We start from the raw sequence: 22049 nt of genomic DNA, 5'->3' as shown, positions 1-22049 counted from the left end.
AACAAGTGTGTAACAGTAAGGAGGGCCATAACAAGTGTGTAACAGTAAGGAGGGCCATAACCGGTGTGTAACAGTAAGGAGGGCCATAACAGGTGTGTAACAGTAAGGAGGGCCATAACAAGTGTGTAACAGTAAGGAGGGCCATAACACGTATGTAACAGTACGGAGGGCCATAACAAGTGTGTAACAGTAAGGAGGGAGATAACAAGTGTGTAACAGTAAGGAGGTCCATAACAAATGTGTAACAGTAAGGAGGGCCATAACCGGTGTGTAACAGTAAGGAGGGCCATAACCGGTGTGTAACAGTAAGGAGGGCCATAACAGGTGTGTAACAGTAAGGAGGGCCATAACAAGTGTGTAACAGTAAGGAGGGCCATAACACGTATGTAACAGTACGGAGGGCCATAACAAGTGTGTAACAGTAAGGAGGGAGATAACAAGTGTGTAACAGTAAGGAGGTCCATAACAAATGTGTAACAGTAAGGAGGGCCATAACCGGTGTGTAACAGTAAGGAGCGCCATAACCGGTGTGTAACAGTAAGGAGGGCCATAACCGATGTGTAACAGTAAGGAGGGCCATAACAAGTGTGTAACAGTAAGGAGGGCCATAACAAGTGTGTAATAGTAAGGAGGGCCATAACCGGTGTGTAATAGTATGTAATAGTATGTAATAGTAAGGAGAGCGATAACAAGTGTGTAACAGTAAGGAGGGCCATAACATGTATGTAATAGTAAGGAGGGCCTTAACAGGTGTGTAACAGTAAGGAGGTCCATAACAGTTGTGTAACAGTAAGGAGGGCCATAACCGGTGTGTAACAGTAAGGAGGGCCATAACCGATGTGTAACAGTAGGGAGGGCCATAACCGGTGTGTAACAGTAAGGAGGGCCATAACTGGTGTGTAACAGTAAGGAGGGCCATAACCGGTGTCTAACAGTAAGGAGGGCCATAACAAGTGTGTAACAGTAAGGAGGGCCATAACAGGTGTGTAATAGTAAGGAGGGCCATAACAAGTGTGTAACAGTAAGGAGGGCCATAACAAGTGTGTAACAGTAAGGAGGGCCATAACAAGTGTGTAATAGTAAGGAGGGCTAGAACAAGTGTGTAATAGTAAGGAGGGCTATAACAAGTGTGTAACAGTAAGGAGGGCCATAACAAGTGTGTAACAGTAAGGAGGGCCATAACAAGTGTGTAACAGTAAGGAGGGCCATAACAAGTGTGTAACAGTAAGGAGGGCCATAACAAGTGTGTAACAGTAAGGAGGGCCATAACAAGTGTGTAACAGTAAGGAGGGCCATAACCGGTGTGTAATAGTATGTAATAGTAAGGAGAGCGATAACAAGTGTGTAACAGTAAGGAGGGCCATAACATGTATGTAATAGTAAGGAGGGCCTTAACAGGTGTGTAACAGTAAGGAGGTCCATAACAAGTGTGTAACAGTAAGGAGGTCCATAACAAGTGTGTTATAGTAAGGAGGGCCATAACAGGTGTGTAACAGTAAGGAGGGCCATAACAGGTGTGAAACGGTAAGGAGGGCCATAACAGGTGTGTAACGGTAAGGAGGGCCATAACAGGTGTGTAACGGTAAGGAGGGCCATAACAGGTGTGTAATAGTAAGGAGGTCCATAACAAGTGTGTAACAGTAAGGAGGGATATAACCGGTGTGTAACAGTAAGGAGGGCCATAACCGGTGTGTAACAGTAAGGAGGGCCATAACAGGTGTGAAACGGTAAGGAGGGCCATAACAGGTGTGTAACGGTAAGGAGGGCCATAACAGGTGTGTAATAGTAAGGAGGTCCATAACAAGTGTGTAACAGTAAGGAGGGATATAACCGGTGTGTAACAGTAAGGAGGGCCATAACCGGTGTGTAACAGTAAGGAGGGCCATAACCGGTGTGTAACAGTAAGGAGGGCCATAACAGGTGTGCAACAGTAAGGAGGGCCATAACAAGTGTGTAATAGTAAGGAGGGCCATAACAGGTGTGCAACAGTAAGGAGGGCCATAACAGGTGTGTAACAGTAAGGAGGGCCATAACCGGTGTGTAACAGTAAGGAGGGCCATAACAAGTACTTAAGAGTAGGGGTGCCATAATGAGTATGTAACAGCAATATCTAGATACAGGACATTTTAAATTAAACCAATTGACACATCACTATGATTTACCTGATCTAAGAGAGACGTTTAATATTTAATTGCAGGACGACCCCTTTAAGTGTGAGGTCATTGTATAAAGCTGCCAAAATCCCTGCTATCTGGACTCTTGAGAGGATAAAATGGGGAAGAGATTGGGATGAACTGCACCAGAATGTTTCAGGTCAATGCCTTTTTACATGGGACAATGATTGGCTGAATGAATGTTCACCACACCAAACGCTGATGACAATACATAAACCATATTGGGGACAAGCATTCGCCCATCTTGCCCTCTAACAATAGCCGATCAATTTGAGACTCATAATGGCCCCGCACCAGGCTGTGTGATGAGCCTTAGATTGCAAATGGGTTGTACATTCTGTGTGTCTAAGGCAAGGACTGCCTATAGGTGGAATTTATTAATCCCTTCAAGACCGGTCGATTTTCCATTTTCTTTATTAATTTTTTTTATTCCTTTCTTATTCCTAGCTTTCCCAAAGCCATAACTTTTTATATTTTTCCATTCACAGAGCCGCATTAGGGCTTGTTTTTTGTGGAACAAGTTGTACTTTCAAATGCATTCAATGTAGTGGGAAGCCTGAAAAAAATTCCAAAGGGGAACGGAATTGTTTTTAAAAAAATTTGTTTTTACAGTGATTCCTACACAGTAAAATTGACCTGTTACGTTCATTCTCCGGGCACGATTACTACAGTACCGCATATGTATAGTCCGTTCTTTTAATCCTGCAAAAAATATAAATAAATAAATAACTTTGGAAACAAATGTTTTCTTTGCATCGCCATAGAGCTGTATGGGGGCCCTTTCTTGCAGGGCAATCTCTACTTTTCATCGATACAATTCCGGGGTGTGTATGACTTTTTGATCACCTTTTATAAAATTTTTGGGTGAGGTGAAGCAACCAAAAAAATGCCAAATTGTCCATTTTGACTTTTTTTTTACGTTTGCTGAATGGGATACATATTTTTTATATTTTAATAGTACAGGCGTTTTCACACGTGGCAATGGCCTTGATGTTTATTTTTTCAATTGTTCATGTATTCTTATTTTAATTTTAGGGAAAGGGGATTGATTAGAATTGTTATATTTTTTAAAGGGATTCTGTCACCTCCACTAACCGAAAATCCGATTTTAAAGCATTCATGTAGCACAGCTTACCTTGAATCGGCTGTGCTCTTTTATCTTGTAATCCGTCCAGTAGTTTATGATAAAAACGACTTTTACGTTTATGTAAATTAGCCCTGAAGGTGCCCAGAGGGGCGTTTTGTTAGCTTTAGTGTGCCCAGTACCGCCCCTCTTACGGTGCCCAAAACGCCTTCCTTCCGACTGCCTTACCGCCCACAGCCTCTCATCCCTCTCCTCCCCCTCCCTCACGGCCGAACTAACTCTCGCGCAGGCGCAGTACCCACTGAGGGCTACGCCAGTGCAATCTGCAGGAGACTGAGGGCAGGAGCTTCATCTTTGTCACTGGGCATGCGCCGAGCCCAGTGACGTCAGATGCTCGCTCTTCCCTCAGTCAGCCTGGTGAGGAAGCGCAGAGGATTGCCGATCGGCTGCTGCACCCTGCGTTTTCTCCAGCCTGCCTGCCAGCGATTTCCTTCCCCACCCTCCCTCCTGGAAAGAAATCCTTATTTTTTTGGAGAAAATAGGTATTATTATACGCAGGGTGCAGCAGCCGATCGGCAATCCTCTGCGCTTCCTCACCAGGCTGACTGAGGGAAGAGCGAGCATCTGACGTCACTGGGCTCGGCGCATGCCCAGTGACAAAGATGAAGCTCCTGCCCTCAGTCTCCTGCAGATTGCACTGGCGTAGCCCTCAGTGGGTACTGCGCCTGCGCGAGAGTTAGTTCGGCCGTGAGGGAGGGGGAGGAGAGGGATGAGAGGCTGTGGGCGGTAAGGCAGTCGGAAGGAAGGCGTTTTGGGCACTGTAAGAGGGGCGGTACTGGGCACACTAAAACTAACAAAACGCCCCTCTGGGCACCTTCAGGGCTAATTTACATAAACGTAAAAGTCGTTTTTATCATAAACTACTGGACGGATTACAAGATAAAAGAGCACAGCCGATTCAAGGTAAGCTGTGCTACATGAATGCTTTAAAATCGGATTTTCGGTTAGGGGAGGTGACAGAATCCCTTTAAAAACTATTTTTTTCTTTTTAACACTTTTTTCATAGTTCCCATAGGGATCTATAATAAGCAATCATTATATTGCTTTTCTCACTATGGGGGTCATTTATTAAGACTGGTGTGTTAGATGCCGGTCTAAATAACCCCTGCACTGGAAGTGGATCCGCCGAAGTTACGAAGAGACACCAGTCTAAATCTACGCAAGCTTCCTTGTTGCCATAGATTTAGAACATTTTCTAGACCAACAAAAGGTGTAGAAAATGATAAATGAGACGGGCCTGGTGGCACGCCCCTTCCTCACAACACCTCCTTTTTCTTACCTGGCATGAGCGGGAAAATGTCACAGATTGGGACGCAAATAACCGGCTTATACGAGTTTGGAGATGACCCCCTATGTTCATATGGAACATTGCTGCAGGCAGGCTCTCCATAGGAATTAATGTGAGGAGGCCACTACATCTGGATCCCCAGAGCCTTGCTAGGGGGAGCTGGTGCACAGCCAGGTTTTAACATTTTGACCATGGCATCTGAGACATTAAACGTATGCGATCGATGTTATTGCCGATTGCATACATCAGTTCCAGGTGTGGCATCCAGTGGCTGTAGTGCCCATGAGGCGGTCAGGAAAGGGTTAACCTACATGGCCATTATTCTTACATACCTATGATTTATTACGTTTATTAGTTATTACAGCTGCATTTCTGGTAAAAACTAGAATATGAAACGCCGGTCATGAGAGTCGCCAGAGATTCCCGTTTGTATTCGCCACGTGATTTGTGAGTGAGTAGCCGTAACTTTTCTCCTCCATAGAGTTACATGAACAACGCTTGGAAACCTCTTAAGATGTGCTCATCAGGATTTTGATAACGCTATTGAAAAAACTCTGCGTGCAGCCCTAGCCTCATGAAAAGTGCCCCGGGCTGACAGGATTCAGTGCGGTACACATATAGCGCCGTACGGAGTGCCACCTGCTCACTCCTGGAACAGATAAAAATGAGAAACGGCTGAACGATGACGACGCCTCAGCTTCTGGTCGCCTCTTTAAGTCTCAGGTTACAATCTCTAAGAACTTAGATTTCCAGGAATAAAGTTCCACTAATGATATATTCATGCAGAGATATTACGAGTTAGTGCCCTCGGCCCTGCTGATGGCAGCTGCAGCAATCTGCAGGACTGGATTATACCGATGACTGATGAACGCTAAAAGCTGCCAGAGGCAAAAATCATTATGCTGAATTCCTGACTACACGAAATTGTGAGAAACGTATCACAGGGTAAAGCTAAAGAGGCTCCTAGTAAAGTCATCACAACAAGCCAAGAGGCGCAGCCTGGCAGCAGGGATGGTGTGCTGGGTGCTCCCATTTCAGTCCCTAACAGTAGGGACTCACTAAAAGGGACAGTTAGATCAGCGTATAACAGCTGGAGTTGCATGCTAGCTTTCTGGGACGCTGTTTATCCGGTTTTGGCTGTTGGATGAGGGCGCACCAGGTTCTATGTGGCTTCTGTAGGTTGCAGCTCTCGCTTGGGGCTGGAGTTGGGAGATTTCGCTGCAGGAGTGGGGGGCTGTGTGAGGCCCATGTCCTTTTTCCTACAATTGTGGTGTACCTTCACAAGTACCACATATGAGAACACAAGAACAAGAAAACAAGGCAGCTTTCATTTCGGAGCTGTTCTCTCTTTAACCCTTTAGGGTTCATAATTACACCGTATAATAATTACACCCTAATCATTTCTGTGCAGAAACAAACCTAGACTTTCTGGAACTAATGTAATGGGGTGAAGTTTATCTGATGAAAAAGCATTAAAGTGGTGCTCCAGTTTCATAATTAATTCATTTTTTGTTTATTGGACTAGATAACCCTAACCCCTGCATATGTTTGCCCCAGGCACCTGTTTTCATGTCAGCGCTTTCTTTCCCCTGTTCTCGGCATCCCTGTGTCCTGGCAGGAGGTTTACATGCAGAACTTCCTGTTTTCATCAGTTTCCTGCTGAGAACAGGGGAAGGAAAGAGCTGACATGGGGCAAAATATGCTGTGTATTAAAAAATTATGAACATGGAGAACCCCTTTAAGAAAACTGCACAAAAGACTAATATTTGACATACTGTGAACTTGATATTCTTTTAGCACCCCGTTTTATCAGCCAGCCCTATGAAGCAGCCATACATTTCCCCTGCAGTGCTCATGTAGTATCACATGCAAGCCCTTGATGTAAATGGCTGACCATGTAATACTTGGGGTGACCTGTGTCTCCTTATGAGTGAGAGTGTGATAGAGGGGGTCTTGGGCGGTGGACCCCTCCCTTTCATGTGCACTATTAACGTATGAAACAGCCCTTTTGAAGCATCGAGAAGAGAGCTGCAAGCACGTTAGACCAATGATATTCTTGGAGAATTCTGCTTTTAGGCATAAAAACAATGCCATGAGCCACTTGAAGTAACTTTGGGGGTGCTCTTGTTTAGCACAAAGCTCTGACCCTCCTAACAATAGGCGTCGATGTCTGAATGGCAGAGACTTGTTTACACAGAGCCCGGAGCTGCGATTCCATCCCTCACAGCTAATACGCGTCCGTTTCCATCCAGCACTTCCATTTATGAGGGCTCAGGGTTTTCAGGACGCCACAGAACAGCAAAGTAAACTTATGGCAAAGTGTTTTTATTAGCTACTAAGTGGTAAACGCAGCCCCTGCTGACGCGGCACATGTAGTGGAGAGGCTTTATGCAAACACTGGGATTCCTATGTGCTGCTGTGACACCGATACGGCTAGAACGCCCCTGAGCCGGCCAATTTTCCGCACTTCCGGAATCGCTTTTACCAGATCTGGCAGAAATGATGCAAGTTAGTTTTCATTGAAAAGTTCTTTCCTTGAAATTACAGAATGTCCTATCATGATGGATCCAGATCAGAGAAGCTCCAGATACATGTACCTTTTTCATAAAGGAAGGAAAAGAACGGTCCATTGCTTTTATGTTTCGCCCTGTCCGTATCATCCTTCCAAGCATCGTAAAAGCGATATCCGCGCGCATAGCCATTGGAAACGTTTTGTGTCCGTGTTAATAAACACTGCGATGGAAGTATTTGAGCGAGAGAAGCACACATGAAGGAAGGCATTTAAAGGGAGACAGACAATGAGACAGACCAGGATGATGCTTAAAGGGACTCTGTCACCACTTTCTAACCCCCCCTTTTAAAAGTATTGTTATCTCCATGGCGCCCCTGTGATTACAAAGGTGTTGTTAGAAGATAAATTCGCCGTCTCCTTTTGATAAAAAGAGCTTTTATCTAACCTGTCAATCTTCTTGATAAGGTGCCCAGGGCGTTTCTGTTGGTCTCAAGCTGCCGCCCGCCGCCGCCGCCGTTGGTGCCCAGCTCCTCCCCTGATGCTTTCAGCGCCGCCTGAATGTAATGAAATACGCCTCCGGCTCTCGCTCAGTGCCCCCTCCTCCTTTTCAAAGATCCCGCGCGTGCGCACAGGCCTGTGCCTGATGCGCCCGTGCGGACATTTACAATCAGCCTCATTGAGCGAAGTGCGCATGCGCGCACTTCGCTCAACCTCCTCATCAGACGAGCACTGCAGCCGGCCGGCTGCAGTGCTCGTCTGATGAGGAGGTTGAGCGAAGTGCGCGCATGCGCACTTCGCTCAATGAGGCTGATTGTAAATGTCCGCACGGGCGCATCAGGCACAGGCCTGTGCGCACGCGCGGGATCTTTGAAAAGGAGGAGGGGGCACTGAGCGAGAGCCGGAGGCGTATTTCATTACATTCAGGCGGCGCTGAAAGCATCAGGGGAGGAGCTGGGCACCAACGGCGGCGGCGGCGGGCGGCAGCTTGAGACCAACAGAAACGCCCTGGGCACCTTATCAAGAAGATTGACAGGTTAGATAAAAGCTCTTTTTATCAAAAGGAGACGGCGAATTTATCTTCTAACAACACCTTTGTAATCACAGGGGCGCCATGGAGATAACAATACTTTTAAAAGGGGGGGTTAGAAAGTGGTGACAGAGTCCCTTTAAAGGGGTTGGCCACTCTCCATGTATTTGCTACCACTTTGTGGGAGGCAGGGAAAAAGTTAATTTCCTAATATATAACATTCAGCAGATCTGCCTGTATTTTCTATTATCTGAAGCAATGCCCCCTGAGCCCATGCTGCCCTGCAGCCGAATCCATCCATGGCTGCACGCGACATGGAGGAGCTTTAGAGAAAAGCCTCGTCCATGCCTGTAGTGTAACTGCACATGCGCTGCTTTTCCTCGTCTGCCTAAGAGCAGCGCGTGCCCAGTCTGCCGCTGCCACGCTCCCTGCCTGTTCTGTCTGTACAGCCTATTCCTGTCATCAGAGTTCGGAGCGGGGAGCCTAGTAGGAGCGGACCCCCTGGCCATAATCTACATACATGTGTTTCTTCGTGTGCTTGTGCTGGCTGTCATGCAGATTGGAGAAGCAGTCGGCCCCCAGGATGGTACCAACACCAGCTTGTGCTTCCCCAGGAGGATCTGCCGCACGTTTTCAGCGCCCATAATACGCACGGTCCGGGATCCAAACAGATGCGTCTTGTAGATGTGTCCGTACTTTCTGAGCTTCAGTTGCAGGAATTTATGTCTCTGTAGTAACATCTGAAAGGTTTCTCCAAAAAAAAGCAGCCCCATAGTGCCAGGGGGCAGCGGGTACTGGCAGCCGGGGTCTCTGCAGCTGTAACAGTACCGCTCCCATAGCTTGACTGCAGCAGCAGGACCAGGGTGCCCTCCATACCATGGTGCTACAGAGACGTAAAATCCTGCAAGTGAAGCGCAGAAAGTACGGACACATCTACAAGACGCATCTGTTTGGATCCCGGACCGTGCGCATCATGGGCACTGAAAACATGCGCCAGATCCTCCTGGGGGAGCACAAGCTGGTGTCCGTGCCATCCTGGGGGCCGACTGCCTCTCCAATCTGCATGACAGCCAGCACAAGCGCATGAAGAAGGCCATCGTACAAACCGTCCCTGGAGAACTATGTACACGTCATGGAGGAGGAGATGTATATATGTAAAGATAAAGGATTGGTTGGGGGCACTGTATGTATAATCAATAGTCGGCTGGTATAGAAATATATACAGATTTATTATAAGCATAAAGTGCACAGAATCCCTTCTCCGTCTGCGACGAGACGACACCCGAGGAGCTGCTGTTGCTATGGTATCACAGTTGGCCAGGGATGTCATGTGACCGCTCCTCTGCAGATGCTTGCAGTGATGCATGCTGGGAGTTTTGCTTTCACTTTGCAGCGGCTCCGCCCCCACACCGCCTCTCATCTATGGGATCATGCTATGCTGAACACATTAGAAAACGTATACATACACAGTATATCTCTCATCATACTAATACTTCTTGGCTTTAGTTATTATCTGGGGCCATTCACTTCTTTTATGCGTATGGTGGACAACCCCTTTAACATCTTAATGCGTTTTCTCATGTTATAATGTGACATTGCCCACAGTGATACTTCCAAGAAGGTTTTACTTTATATTTAAAGGATTGTATTCCCAATCCAAAGTATATGACTGGAAGGGTTCGGACCGTTGGGAACCCCAATAATCATGTGTGGAGGTGATTAGGTACCATTTGGAACTGAGCATGCTCCATTCATCTCTGCGGCGCTGCCAGAGACAGGGGAGCGATGAATCTCCATATCTCCAGCTGTCTCATAGAAAACTACTGAAGAAGCAGCACCTCGCATCCTGACCACCACTGGAGTCTTATGGGGGAATCGGAGCCCTGTTCTCATGATGGGCCAAGAGGTCAGACCTCCACTGATCCAGGGCTTGTCTTCTATGCAGTAGATACTGGATACATGTGGATCTTGGAATAAATTAAAGGTATTACTATGCAATGCTAAGGGGCATTTTACAAGAAATATTACTGCAACATGTGTACAAGCAACAAAAACTATTGTTGGGGTTTTTCTGCATATTACATTTCCCTCTTCAGTAGCACCCCCCGCTGTTTATCCTTATAGCCCAGCGTTGCCAGTGGTGGACGAACAAAAAGTGGAAAAATTAAAGTACTGTAAACAGGGAGGTGTTATCAGTGATAGCATTCTCTGTGTAAGTGTGTATACATAGATATCTGTCAGTCACTGATAGTTGTACACAGGGAGGTGTTATCAATGATGGTATTCTCTGTGTAAATGTGTATACATAGATAGCTGTCAGTCACTGATCATTGTACATGGGAGGTGTTATCAGTGATAGCATTCTCTGTGTAAGTGTGTATACATAGATAGCTGTCAGTTACTGATAGTTGCACACAGGGAGATGTTATTAGTGATTGCTAGTATTCTCTGTGTAAGTGTGTATACATAGATATCTGTCAGTCACTGATAGTTGTACACGGGGAGGTGTTATCAGTGATCGTATTCTCTGTGTAAATGTGTATACATAGATATATGTCAGTCACTGATAGTTGTACATAGGGAGGTGTTATCAGTTATAACATTCTCTGTGTAAGTGTGTATACATAGATATGTCAGTCACTGATAGTTGCACACGGGGAGGGGTTATCAATAATAGTATTCTCTGTGTAAGTGTGTATACATAGATAGCTGTCAGTCACTGATAGTTGTACACAGAGGGTGTTATCAGTGATAGAATTCTCTGTGTAAATGTGTATACATAGATATCTGTCAGTCACTGATAGTTGTACACGGGGAGGTGTTATCAATGATGGTATTCTCTGTGTAAATGTGTATACATAGATATCTGTCAGTCACTGATAGTTGTACACGGGGAGGTGTTATCAATGATGGTATTCTCTGTGTAAGTGTGTATACATGGATATCTGTCAGTCACTGATAGTTGTACACGGGGAGGTGTTATCAGTGATAGTATTCTCTGTGTAAGTGTGTATACATAGATATCTGTCAGTCACTGATAGTTGTACACGGGGAGGTGTTATCAGTGATAGTATTCTCTGTGTAAGTGTGTATACATAGATAGCTGTCAGTCACTGATATCTGTACATGGGGAGGAGTTATCAGTGATTAATGGCATATTCTGTGTAAGCGTGCATACAGACATAGCTGCTGAAGTTGTGTGATGGATTTGGAACATTTTGATACACATGTTCTCCATTTTTTCCTCACACCACCACTTAGTAGTTTAATGCAAAAAATAATGGTGCACGCCGTTAACAAATCTGGCTTAGTATGCATCTCTGCCCTGCTATGACCCTCTTTTCTACTGAAGTGCAGTAAGTGTCTAAAATACATAAATCTGGCATCCACCAGATCTGATACTGGCTTAGTAAATCCCTCCCAATATATCTGCCAATTTATAGTAATGAAAAAAGGTCTTTGCCGTTGCATCATGAGAAACCAGTCTTGATTATGTGCAGATCGCTCTGCTTGTTTTCGCTGTTCCATTCTGTTTGCTTCAGATTTATACACAAATAACTGAAGCAGGAAAATCGCCTAATCCCGCCATGCAAAAGAGCGCTGCATTTATGTAAAAAAAATAAAAAATCCCTGAATGAATGAAAGAAACAAAGACAGCTGGGCCTGTGGCCTTAAATTAAATACACAAGCAGGATGATTTATTTACAGCATGACAGGAAGTACTTATGGCTCCTTTAAGACAGGATGAAAAGGCCAAGTGTGCTTCAATCTGGGTGGGAACTCATGAGTCATGGACTATGGAGGTTGGGACCCTTCCTCTTGGATTAAGCCGCTTCCAACTTTCAACCCACTAAAAGCCCAAGAGCCTAAAAGTGAGAATAGACAGAAGAGAGGGGCAAGACCCATAGGTTCAGAACTCACATTGACCCAAGACGACTCCCACACAGACTGCGCTCTGCTGCGGAACAGACCATCCTATAAGTGACCCTCAGAAACCCATCTGCTGGAAATCACCAGATGAAAAGCGCGGAGCTTGTATTTACTTCTAGTGATTCGCACAGGTTACGGGAAGAGAGAGATTCCTGGATATTCTATAGATTTACATTACATAGCAGGGTGCGGTTTTTCAGAAAGACATGAGCCTGTCAAGGTAATCCGCTGCTGAGCATAAAAGAGCTATCTGAGACCATCCATCATCGATGTCCGTGTCGTCCCGGTTCACTGTGGCAGAACGCAGGCCCATGACAACTTTCAGAACATTCCAGATGTTGAAGTGATCTTTTTGTAGTGTGTGGATTTAGAAAATGTAACATCAGGAATGGCTTTGGAGCAATATCTGCGATAACTAATTTGATAAAAATAGGATTTAAATAAGCCGCATATAACATCTGCGGCTCAAGACGACACGGAAAATGAACGACAAAACAAAGTTGGACAATTACAATTGTTTGAATCCAAAATCAGGCATCAGCTGCGGTGGTCGAGGACAAGTATACTAAAGGGGTTGTCCGAAATTAGAAAACTTTGGCCGTTTTATTCTGCGGTTTTCCAAGAATAGAAAAAACATAGATAGCTTGTTCTGAAAACCGCGCCACCCACAGGTTGTATGCGGTATTACAGCACAGCCCCAGACACCGTGAGTGGGTGTGATGCTGTTTGTGGAATAAAGCTGACACTTTTTCTAAGGCCCCATTCACACAAGCGTATTTTTTGGTCCGCATCAGATCCGTACCCATTCGTTTTAACAGGGCCGCAAAAAATGTGGACATCACACAGTGTACTGTCTCCATCCGTATGTCCAATCTGCAGACCAGCAGAAAAGGCATTGTTAAAATGGATCTGACACAGACGTCACCGTATTTTTTTCAGATCCGTGATTTGTGGACCACAAAATACAGTACATACAGTTGTGTGAATGCACCCTGATCATGGAAAACCCCTTTAAATCCACAGCTTCCCAGGGACTGAAAATTGCTGCACTAAAAAAAGCCCAGAAGCCCCAAGGAATCCATAGACATTAACCATTTGTTGGCAGATGCAGCCACTTTTTGAGGCCATTCTGAAGCTCTACTATGAATACACTTCTCACAAAAAGTTATTTGGGTTCGGGTGAAATCTCTGGAAAACATAAAAAAGTTCCGGCTCCAGAGATATTATATCATGAAAGTCGGGCATTAAGTAGAAGCAGCGATAATTTCCTCATCTCAGAAGCCGACCCCAGTGCTGGGTATACCACCACAAAATGTCAGTGTGTCACCGACCCCAGTGCTGGGTATACCACCACAAAATGTCAGCGTCTCAGGAACTTGTCCTGTGGTCCTGAGCCTCAAGTCCAGCTCGACAACAACGTCTCCTGCTGTTCACAAGTCGCCTTATTGTCTGTCAAGGCACGGCATCCCACTCTTCTTGAAGGGCGGCCCTCAGGTCATTGAGGGTCTAGGGTACAGAGTTACGAGCCTCTACAGGGCGACTCAGCTGATCCCATAGGTTTTCAATGGGATTCAGGTCTGGAGAAAGTGCAGCCGCTCCATGTGAGGTCCCCCAGTCACCAGCAGCCGCTCCCTAATGATGGGACCTCGATGAGCTGGCGCATTGTCCTTCATAAAGATGACATTAGGCCGGTGCTGTTCCTGCAGAGGCACCATGACTGGAGTAATGATGTTCTTCAGGTAGTCTGGGCTGTCACTGGACCATTCACACAGTGTAGGACAGTCCTGTACGGACTAGACCCACCTGCCCACACTGTAACACCACCACCAAAGGTTCGTCTGGCGACAACAATGGCTGATGCAGAGCGCTCTCCATGACGTCTCCAACATAGTTGGCGGCCATTATTTCTGCTCAGTGTGAATCGCCTTTCATCAGTGAACAGCACTGAGGTCCACTGGTCATTCGTCCGTCTGAGAACATCCTGCTTGAAGCCTCACAATGGCGAGGTACTGAGGATCAATTGTTAGGTGTCGTCTTGGTCTCATGATGTCAGAATGTGAGCAGCATGATGAGGAGGACTGTTTAATACCAATTCTAATTGAACCAGGAAATTTATTGGGCGATTCATGGATCAAACATTTAACAATTGGACATTTGCATTCAGACTGTTAGAGAAGGTCACATTACGTTCACCTGTAAAGGTCAGAGGGCACTGTAGGTTCATTCTGAAATTTTACCCACAAGCCAAATATCCCTAACTTTTTGTGAGTGGTGTATGTGTAGGGGTAACCTGACGGAGCACAAAATGCAAGTTACTGCGGTATGAAGAATAGCACAAAGCTGTAATCATCTGTCCTACTTACAACGGATGCCGTAAATCATCAATGGATCGAGCTGCTTTTTCCCATGTTTCCCTTGTCCTGAGAGGTTGGAGACTGCCTGCACCTCACGATGGAAAAGGTAGTCAAGCAGCGTTAGTGCCATCTTCTCTGCTGTCCGGCAGTTGGTGCTGATGTGCAGCATGTCGGCGGCTGTGATGGGGCATCTAACGCGCATCTCAGGATTATTCTCGTCTCCTAGCCATGTGCCATTCGGAAAATCCTCTAAAAGGAAAAATATCACACTTGTCAAAAATAGCCAATGTATTTATTTAGCATCTGTGTATTATCACAGTGATTAACATATACCATAACAATACTGTAATGCTACGGTGTACCCCTGTACATATAACAATACTGTAATGCTACGGTGTACCCCTCTACATATACCAATACTGTAATGTTACGGTGTACCCCTGTACATATAACAATACTGTAATGTCACGGTGTACCCCTGTACATATAACAATACTGTAATGTCACGGTGTACCCCTCTACATATAACAATACTGTAATGTCACGGTGCACCCCTGTACATATACCAATACTATAATGTTACGGTGTACCCCTCTACATATAACAATACTGTAATGTCACGGTGTACCCCTGTACATATAACAATACTGTAATGTCACGGTGTACCCCTGTACATATACCAATACTATAATGTTACGGTGTACCCCTGTACATATAACAATACTGTAATGTCACGGTGTACCCCTGTACATATAACAATACTGTAATGCTACGGTGTACCCCTGTACATATAATACTGTAATGTTACGGTGTAGCTCGGTACATATAACAATGCTGTAATGTTACGGTGTAGCTCGGTACAGATAACAATGCTGTAATGCTACGGTGTAGCTCGGTACAGATAACAATGCTGTAATGCTACGGTGTACCCCTGTACATATAACAATACTGTAATGCTACGGTGTACCCCTCTACATATAACAATGCTGTAATGTTACGGTGTAGCTCGGTACAGATAACAATACTGTAATGTTACGGTGTAGCTCGGTACAGATAATACTGTAATGTTACGGTGTAGCTCGGTACAGATAACAATACTGTAATGCTACGGTGTAGCTCGGTACAGATAATACTGTAATGTTACGGTGTAGCTCGGTACAGATAACAATGCTGTAATGTTACGGTGTAGCTCGGTACAGATAACAATGCTGTAATGTTACGGTGTAGCTCGGTACAGATAACAATGCTGTAATGTTACGGTGTAGCTCGGTACAGATAACAATGCTGTAATGTTACGGTGTAGCTCGGTACAGATAACAATGCTGTAAAGCTACGGTGTAGCTCGGTACAGATAACAATACTGTAATGTTACGGTGTAGCTCGGTACAGATAACAATGCTGTAATGCTACGGTGTAGCTCGGTACAGATAACAATGCTGTAATGTTACGGTGTAGCTCGGTACATATAACAATGCTGTAATGCTACAGTGTAGCTCGGTACATATAACAATGCTGTAATGCTACAGTGTAGCTCGGTACATATAACAATGCTGTAATGCTACAGTGTAGCTCGGTACAGATAACAATGCTGTAATGTTACGGTGTAGCTCGGTACATATAACAATGCTGTAATGCTACAGTGTAGCTCGGTACATATAACAATGCTGTAATGTTACAGTGTAGCTCGGTACAGATAACAATGCTGTAATGCTACGGTGTAGCTCGGTACAGATAACAATGCTGTAATGTTACGGTGTAGCTCGGTACATATAACAATGCTGTAATGCTACAGTGTAGCTCGGTACATATAACAATGCTGTAATGTTACAGTGTAGCTCGGTACATATAACAATGCTGTAATGCTACAGTGTAGCTCGGTACATATAACAATGCTGTAATGCTACGGTGTAGCTCGGTACATATAACAATGCTGTAATGTTACGGTGTAGCTCGGTACAGATAACAATGCTGTAATGCTACAGTGTAGCTCGGTACAGATAACAATGCTGTAATGTTACGGTGTAGCTCGGTACATATAACAATGCTGTAATGCTACAGTGTAGCTCGGTACAGATAACAATGCTGTAATGCTACGGTGTAGCTCGGTACAGATAACAATGCTGTAATGCTTCGGTGTAGCTCGGTACAGATAACAATGCTGTAATGCTACAGTGTAGCTCGGTACATATAACAATGCTGTAATGCTACAGTGTAGCTCGGTACAGATAACAATGCTGTAATGCTACAGTGTAGCTCGGTACATATAACAATGCTGTAATGCTACAGTGTAGCTCGGTACAGATAACAATGCTGTAATGCTACAGTGTAGCTCGGTACATATAACAATGCTGTAATGCTACAGTGTAGCTCGGTACAGATAACAATGCTGTAATGCTACGGTGTAGCTCGGTACATATAACAATGCTGTAATGTTACGGTGTAGCTCGGTACATATAACAATGCTGTAATGCTACAGTGTAGCTCGGTACATATAACAATGCTGTAATGCTACGGTGTAGCTCGGTACAGATAACAATGCTGTAATGCTACGGTGTAGCTCGGTACAGATAACAATGCTGTAATGCTACAGTGTAGCTCGGTACATATAACAATGCTATAATGCTACGGTGTAGCTCGGTACATATAACAATGCTGTAATGCTACAGTGTAGCTCGGTACAGATAACAATGCTGTAATGTTACGGTGTAGCTCGGTACAGATAACAATGCTGTAATGCTACAGTGTAGCTCGGTACATATAACAATGCTATAATGCTACAGTGTAGCTCGGTACAGATAACAATGCTGTAATGCTACAGTGTAGCTCGGTACATATAACAATGCTATAATGCTACAGTGTAGCTCGGTACATATAACAATGCTGTAATGCTACAGTGTAGCTCGGTACAGATAACAATGCTGTAATGCTACAGTGTAGCTCGGTACATATAACAATGCTGTAATGCTACAGTGTAGCTCGGTACATATAACAATGCTGTAATGCTACAGTGTAGCTCGGTACATATAACAATGCTGTAATGCTACAGTGTAGCTCGGTACATATAACAATGCTGTAATGTTACGGTGTAGCTCGGTACATATAACAATGCTGTAATGCTACAGTGTAGCTCGGTACATATAACAATGCTGTAATGCTACAGTGTAGCTCGGTACAGATAACAATGCTGTAATGCTACGGTGTAGCTCGGTACATATAACAATGCTGTAATGCTACAGTGTAGCTCGGTACAGATAACAATGCTGTAATGCTACAGTGTAGCTCGGTACAGATAACAATGCTGTAATGTTACAGTGTAGCTCGGTACATATAACAATGCTGTAATGCTACAGTGTAGCTCGGTACATATAACAATGCTGTAATGCTACAGTGTAGCTCGGTACATATAACAATGCTGTAATGTTACGGTGTAGCTCGGTACATATAACAATGCTGTAATGCTGCGGTGTAGCTCGGTACATATAACAATGCTGTAATGCTACAGTGTAGCTCGGTACATATAACAATGCTGTAATGCTACGGTGTAGCTCGGTACATATAACAATGCTGTAATGCTACAGTGTAGCTCGGTACAGATAACAATGCTGTAATGCTACAGTGTAGCTCGGTACATATAACAATGCTGTAATGCTACGGTGTAGCTCGGTACATATAACAATGCTGTAATGCTACAGTGTAGCTCGGTACAGATAACAATGCTGTAATGCTACAGTGTAGCTCGGTACATATAACAATGCTGTAATGCTACAGTGTAGCTCGGTACAGATAACAATGCTGTAATGCTACAGTGTAGCTCGGTACATATAACAATGCTGTAATGCTACAGTGTAGCTCGGTACAGATAACAATGCTGTAATGCTACAGTGTAGCTCGGTACAGATAACAATGCTGTAATGCTACAGTGTAGCTCGGTACATATAACAATGCTGTAATGCTACAGTGTAGCTCGGTACAGATAACAATGCTGTAATGCTACGGTGTAGCTCGGTACATATAACAATGCTGTAATGTTACGGTGTAGCTCGGTACAGATAACAATGCTGTAATGCTACGGTGTAGCTCGGTACAGATAACAATGCTGTAATGCTACAGTGTAGCTCGGTACAGATAACAATGCTGTAATGCTACAGTGTAGCTCGGTACAATTAACAATGCTGTAATGCTACAGTGTAGCTCGGTACATATAACAATGCTGTAATGCTACGGTGTAGCTCGGTACAGATAACAATGCTGTAATGCTACAGTGTAGCTCGGTACATATAACAATGCTATAATGCTACAGTGTAGCTCGGTACATATAACAATGCTGTAATGCTACGGTGTAGCTCGGTACAGATAACAATGCTGTAATGCTACAGTGTAGCTCGGTACATATAACAATGCTATAATGCTACAGTGTAGCTCGGTACAGATAACAATGCTGTAATGTTACGGTGTAGCTCGGTACAGATAACAATGCTGTAATGTTACGGTGTAGCTCGGTACATATAACAATGCTATAATGCTACAGTGTAGCTCGGTACATATAACAATGCTGTAATGCTGCGGTGTAGCTCGGTACAGATAACAATGCTGTAATGTTACGGTGTAGCTCGGTACAGATAACAATGCTGTAATGTTACGGTGTAGCTCGGTACATATAACAATGCTATAATGCTACAGTGTAGCTCGGTACATATAACAATGCTGTAATGCTACGGTGTAGCTCGGTACAGATAACAATGCTGTAATGCTACAGTGTAGCTCGGTACATATAACAATGCTATAATGCTACAGTGTAGCTCGGTACATATAACAATGCTGTAATGCTGCGGTGTAGCTCGGTACAGATAACAATGCTGTAATGTTACGGTGTAGCTCGGTACAGATAACAATGCTGTAATGTTACGGTGTAGCTCGGTACATATAACAATGCTATAATGCTACGGTGTAGCTCGGTACAGATAACAATACTATAATTAGAGATGAGTGAATTTCATATTTTGAAATTCGTTCACACTTCGTTTGTTGGTAAAAGGTGAATTGCGTTATGGATTCCGTTCCCACGGACCATAACGCAATTCTATGATGAAATGCATAATGGAATGCCTTTAGAGGCATTCAGTTATTCATTCCGTCATAATAGAAGTCTAAGGGCTGCAAAACGGATCCGTCCCGTTTCCGTTATGCAGGGAAGTCCTTTCCTGATCCCGAGTCCTCTCCTGTATAACAGAAACGGGATGGATCAGTTTTGTAGCTCATAGACTTCTATTATGATGGAATGAGTAACGGAATGCCTTTGGAGGGTTATGCATTCCATCATAGAATTGCGTTATGGTCCGTGGTAACGGAATCGGTAACGCAATTCACCATTTACCAACAAACGAAGTGTGAACGAATTTCACAAGCGGAAATTTGCTCACCTTTAGCTATAATATTATTACTATACATATAACATGGCCCACTGGCTCCTGTAGTCGCATTCTCTCCCCCATTATATGACCTATCATAGGGTAACGATCAGCGAGACAGAATTGCTAAGTCTATGGGCATCCCATCATAAGCAAAACACCAAACTTGGTGGAATGCAGTGTGGTCACAATTCACAGATGCTTGACCCTCTGGATGGGTATCCCTCACCTGTGGCACGCTCCACAGGGGCCACTATCACTGCAGATGAGCCACAGCCTAACGCTACGACTGTAACCTCAATAACCAGCATAGAGACAGCATGTTGTAAATGAGTCTCATTGTCATAAACAGGAAGAACGGCAGGCGGAATGGCTGTTAATCAAATGTCCTACCAATAAAGTTAACTGAATGCATATGGCGGTTCATTATGTGTATGCACCGGCAAACTACATATGTACAGATTCTGAAAAGAACATTGTATGTGAGGCCAGAGCTGCAGAATGCTTCCCAATATGAAACATCTGATATGTGGTCTGATCTGCAGCTGGTGGATACACGGGGGTACATGTACTATAGCACTAACATTTAAAATGGTTCTGGGTGGTTGGAGGGATTTTTCCTGCTCCTCTCGGTAAACTCCATAGCCATAGACTGCAAAATGCAGATTTCACATAATTAGGAGGAATTTTTGTTAATACAATGCAACCCATTGCAAGACCAGACCTATCGCTCCTGTTACACCGTGAAAATCTGCATAATTCCGCTACAAAGCGCCTGAATAAAGGACAATCTACAGATGTGGAGAGCGCCCAGAGCTCGGTGGTTCCCTCTAGTGGAGGCTTGCATTTGTGCAACACATGGCCATTCCAGCTGCATAGATTAAAGCACTTTCATAATATTTGGTTTTATAGATATCAATGTCAAGATGACAGGACTGGGACTGAAAGCGGAAAAGCAAATAAGGGACAGAAAGCGGAATTGTCAGATGTTCTGGTATCTTGACATATGAAATGAGAGAGAAACGACGACAGTAATCTGAGTTGGAAATAAAGAAAATTGAGGGGAATTTCTTCTTGTGGAGCCAATCAGCGGTAACATAAAGCAGAGCAGCAGAAACGCAGCTTGTACAACCCTGTCCACCCCAGGAGGAGATGCAGGCAGCGAGTTAGTGAGCCAAGAAAATGGACAACGCCGCTGAACGCCTGACAGCACGGGCTGATAAGGGTTAAAGGAGACTTGTCGGCTGGCACCGTCTCTATTCCATGTGCTCTGTCCGTTTGCATCTCTTCTACCAAATCAGTTTCTTATTCTCAAGCTGCAGGAATCAGCCGTCTAAGTGATGCAACACCGCAGCTGGTCGGCAACGTTTGCATCTACAGATCGATGCCGAGATGCAGGACTGGGATCGAAAATCAATTGCTGAGATACAGTGGCACTTTGCTGCATGGTCCTGGGCCACGCCGCCCACCACCGCCCTGCAGAAATGAGATGGGGATGCAGCCCAATAGCTACCATAACGCAGCCATATTAGCTTGGCTTTCTGTCGGCGACATCCACCTCCGAGATCTCCGACATCCCTCTCCTCAAATGTCACTGGCCAATACAGTAAGAAGCAGGATCGCAATTAAAGGGGTTAAATGTGAGACGCTCAGGGTCCTACCTCCGGCTCCAACACAGTGGTAGCCCTAGCAGAGTCGCACACACCGCCATGTGATAGAGAAAACAACTCTGACCTCAAGGATTTGAACTTTTTACTTAGATTTTTGGGGCAATTTGGAATCCAGCCTTCAGATGCTTCATAATTTTAGGGATTGATGGTGATAGGTCATTTTGTTCTCAAGAAATTACCCAATTTACTTTGGTACAGTTTCAACTGGAACCTTTTATTCACAGAGATCCAATGTGTGATTTAAAAACCAGGAAACTCGTGGAAAAAGTACTGAAGTCTCCAAAAACGCACTGGAGCTGGTAGTCACCCACATACACTGAATACAACTCCCATCATGCTCAGGAAAAGGCTCGTTCCTTGGATGGCAAAAGTGAATTCCATTTCCAAGCAGCGCGGTTATTGCAGCCATCTACTGACCACAGGCTTTATGACTCCAAAGACCTATTAAAATAACACAGACTTTGCTGCTCTGCAAAGTGAATTATAAGATCCCATTAATAAATTGCTGCGCCATTACCAGCGTCTGCCTGACCCTTTTACGG

At 44.6% G+C, this 22049-nt stretch overlaps 1 protein-coding gene across 3 annotated transcripts in view; it reads right to left on the bottom strand.

Moving 5' to 3' along the window:
• The window catches only part of LOC120981134 (BTG3 associated nuclear protein), a 317594-nt gene that overhangs the window by 162450 nt on the left and 133095 nt on the right, over positions 1–22049 (bottom strand). For all 3 annotated transcript variants that reach the window (XM_040410642.1, XM_040410644.1, XM_040410645.1), the window contains one exon: positions 14439–14678. In XM_040410642.1, the coding sequence (XP_040266576.1) occupies positions 14439–14678 (240 nt within the window). The remainder of the gene's footprint in view (positions 1–14438; positions 14679–22049) is intronic.

This window comes from Bufo bufo, chromosome 10 (assembly GCF_905171765.1).
Source record: "Bufo bufo chromosome 10, aBufBuf1.1, whole genome shotgun sequence".
Taxonomy (NCBI): Eukaryota; Metazoa; Chordata; class Amphibia; order Anura; family Bufonidae; genus Bufo; species Bufo bufo.
The sequence above is the reverse complement of the archived record's forward strand: the minus strand, read 5'-3'. Positions and strand labels throughout refer to the sequence as shown.